The sequence below is a fragment of the Penaeus chinensis genome, chromosome 21 (assembly GCF_019202785.1).
Source record: "Penaeus chinensis breed Huanghai No. 1 chromosome 21, ASM1920278v2, whole genome shotgun sequence".
NCBI lineage: Eukaryota > Metazoa > Arthropoda > Malacostraca > Decapoda > Penaeidae > Penaeus > Penaeus chinensis.
The window spans coordinates 19,395,662-19,398,960 of record NC_061839.1 but is presented as its reverse complement, the minus strand read 5'-3'; the positions used below and the strand labels follow the sequence as shown (position 1 = coordinate 19,398,960).

General features: G+C 49.1%; 1 protein-coding gene across 2 annotated transcripts in view; it reads left to right on the top strand.

Moving 5' to 3' along the window:
• Window positions 1-504: 504 nt before the first annotated feature.
• Window positions 505-3,299, top strand: part of LOC125036476 (hormone receptor 4-like) — a 12,787-nt gene continuing 9,992 nt past the window's right edge. For both annotated transcript variants that reach the window (XM_047629078.1, XM_047629077.1), the window contains exon 1: window positions 505-626. In XM_047629078.1, the coding sequence (XP_047485034.1) occupies window positions 559-626 (68 nt within the window). In that variant the 5' untranslated portion in view covers window positions 505-558. The remainder of the gene's footprint in view (window positions 627-3,299) is intronic.

Sequence of the window (3,299 nt, the reverse complement as noted above, 5' to 3'; positions counted from 1 at the left end):
AGGGGCTCTGTTGTTATTGTCATTGTTATTATTGTTGTTATTATTCCCATTATTATTGTTGTTGTTATTACTATCATCATCGTCGTCGTCGTCGTCGTCGTCGTCGTCGTCATCATTATCATTGTTATTATTATTATTATTATTATTATTATTATTATTTATATTACTCTTACTATTACTATTACTATTATTAGGTTTTTATATATCTTGGAACCCGTGAATTTCACGTTATATTTTATTATTATATTTACTTATATAATTATTTATATGTAATAAAAAAAATTGTCAGTTGATGATTATTTTGAATAAAGACATCTTATCACGGTTATATATCCATACACCTATTTATTCGTCTGATAATCGCTCTGTCTATCTAACCATCATTTTCCCCTGTTCCTTGCAGGCGATTTGGCACCATTTTAACACAGTGTTATCATCGATACATCTGTCTCTCCATCTATTTATCTATCTAACCAATATTTTTCTCCTGTCCCTTGCAGACTATTTGGCACCACGGGTCACTGCGCTGCCTGCAACAAGGTCATCCCCGCCTTTGAGATGGTGATGAGAGCCAAGACGAATGTATACCACCTTGAGTGTTTCGCTTGTCAACAGTGCAACCACAGGTGAGATTCTGGGTGTTTGTGGATGGGTAGGGGGGGGTGGAAGTGGGGGTGGAGAGAGGGGTCGTGGGGAGGTTGAGTGGGCTGGGGGTGAAGAGAGGGGGGAGATGTAAGGGGTTGGGGGGTGAAGAGAGGGGTTGGGGAGGTTTTGTGGGTTGGGGGGGAGAGAGTGTGTATGTGTCTCCTGAAGTGTCGGTTGTGAAATAGCAGGGGGTTTGTACCAATGCGCCGGAAACTCGCACATCAAACAAACCTGCCAAACATGTACTACACACAAACACACACACACATACACACACACACACACACACACACACACACACACACACACACACACACACACACACACACACACACACACACACAAACGTACACACACACACACACGCAAACACGCACGCACGCACACACGCACACACATTCCTCACCAAGGGCAGTGTTCAATTTTCACCGGTACAGATATTCATGTTCCTCCTCTGATATTGGTCTGATCGAAGCTTTTCCTCTTTGAAATTGAAATAAGAAAGATGCAATATCCCACCAGCCATCCAGGAAGCTCGGGGGAGGGGGGGAGGGGAATGGGAATGGGAGATGGAGTGGGGGAAGGGATGGCGAAGGGAGGAGGGAGGGAGGGAGGGAGGGAGGAAGGGGAGGAGAGGAAAGAGAGAGGAAGGGAGGGATGGGAAAGGGAGGAGGGGAAAGAGAGAGAGAGAGAGAGAGGGAGGGAGGGGAAAGATAGAGGTAGGAAGGAATAGAGGAGGGATGAAGGGAGGGGGGAGGGAGAAGGAAGGAAAGAAGGGGGAGGAGAGAAGGGGGGGGAGGTTGGAAGGGAGAGGAGGTGTGAGAGTCAACAGGGAAAGAGCAAGGGGGGCAGGGGATAGGGAGGAGGGGAACAGTAGGGGGGTGGAGATAGGGACGCCCACGGAGGAGTTTTCACAAATCTCGCGTCGCCAAAGGAATCATACATACTCTGCCACGAGTACTATAACTTTCCTAGCAGGGAAGTGTTGGAGGGGGGGGGGGGAGACTGACCAGGCCGTTGTCTCTCTCTGTCTCTGTTTCTCTCCGCTCTTCCTTTTTATTTGTTGTTTTCACCTTTTTTTGTTGTTTATTGTGTTTTGGGAATTTCTATTTCCTTTTTTTTTTCCTCTCCTCCTCAATCTTCTTCTTTTTCTTCCTCTTCTTCTTCTTCTTCGTCTTCTTCTTCTTCTTCGTCTTCTTCTTCCTCTTTTTCTTCTTTTCACATCTGTTTCATCATCTTTTTGCTGTATATTCTAATCTCTTGTTTCACCAGTTTTTTTTTATAGTTGAAAAGAATAAATCTCCCCCTTAGGAAAAAAAGGAGAAAAAAGGAAGAAAAAGAGAAAGAAAGAAAGAAAAAAAGGGGATATCTAACACCAAACTAGAATCTTCACTCGAGTCCTGACCTGCGTTATTGCGTTGATTGCATCATTGTATTGATTGTATTGCTCTCGCGTATTTCTTCAGTTTTTTTTCCCCTTTCTTTCTTTTTCTTTTTCTTTTCTTTTCTCCTTTTTTGTTTTCTTTTTGTGCGGAAGTCGCGAGCTATTGTATGGACAAGGTTTATTGCGTCGGCACCGTTCGAATCCGCCGCCTTTGATGGACGTCGGTCGGTGTCGGGTCGGGGCTTCCAGAACGCTGTGTCGGGGGGGTGGGGTGGGGAGTGGGGGGGTGTGATTGTGTGTGTGTGTGTGTGTGTGTTTGGAGGGGGAGGTTGTGTGTGTGTGTGTGTGTGTGTGTGTGTGTGTGTGTGTGTGTGTGTGTGTGTGTGTGTGTTTCTCTCTCTCTATGCGCCTTCTTTAGCTTGGTTGTAGTTTCTTTTCGCATGCAAAGAGTAGAGTGTCAATCATCATATATATATACAGTATTGTTTTTTTCTCTAAAACGAAGAGAAATCGTGTCATTACATCCTCCCGCCCACGCCATGCCCCCCCCCCCCCCCTTCCTCTACTTCCCTTTACCCTCTCCTCCCCCCGCTTTCTCCTCTCCCTTCCCCCTCCCCCTTCCCTTCCCTCTTTCCCCCCCCCTTCCCCTCCCCACTCCCCCCTCCCCCCCTCTCGGCTCTCGGCTGTCTAATCTTCGCTGTCCCGGGGGTAAATTGTTTGAACTTTCTATTTTAATTAAAGCGATTGGTCAGTGGAAAGGCACAGAGCCCGGCCCTTTTCAGAGGCAACGCGCCATTCGCTCGTCCTTCCCCTCCCTCTCCCCTCTCCCCCTCTCCCCCCCTTTTCACTCTCCCCCCCCTCCCTTCGGGCAGTCACGCTCTAGCTTACTTGAGGGACGAGTTCTGATGCCGATGGAGGGAGGAAGGGAGGGAGGAAGGGAGGGAGGGAGAGGATGTGAAGAGAGGAAGAGAGAGAAGCGAGGAGCGGGGAGATGGGAAGACTGGCCAGCAGTGCGCGGCGGGGGAGAAGGTGGGGAAGGGGTGGGGGGGACACGGCCCGGACGGACGTGGAAGAAACGAGGGAATGGAGAAGGAGACCAGAAGGAGGGAGGGAGGGAGGGAGGGAGAGAAGGGAGAGCAAGAGGAGTCGCGAAGGAAGGAGAGAGGGGAGCGAAGGGAGGGGGTGCGGGCGGGGAGTGGGCAGTGGGAGATGGGGAGGGGGAGGCTGGCGGGGGAGAATAACAAGGCTTGCAACACACCCCGCCGCCCAC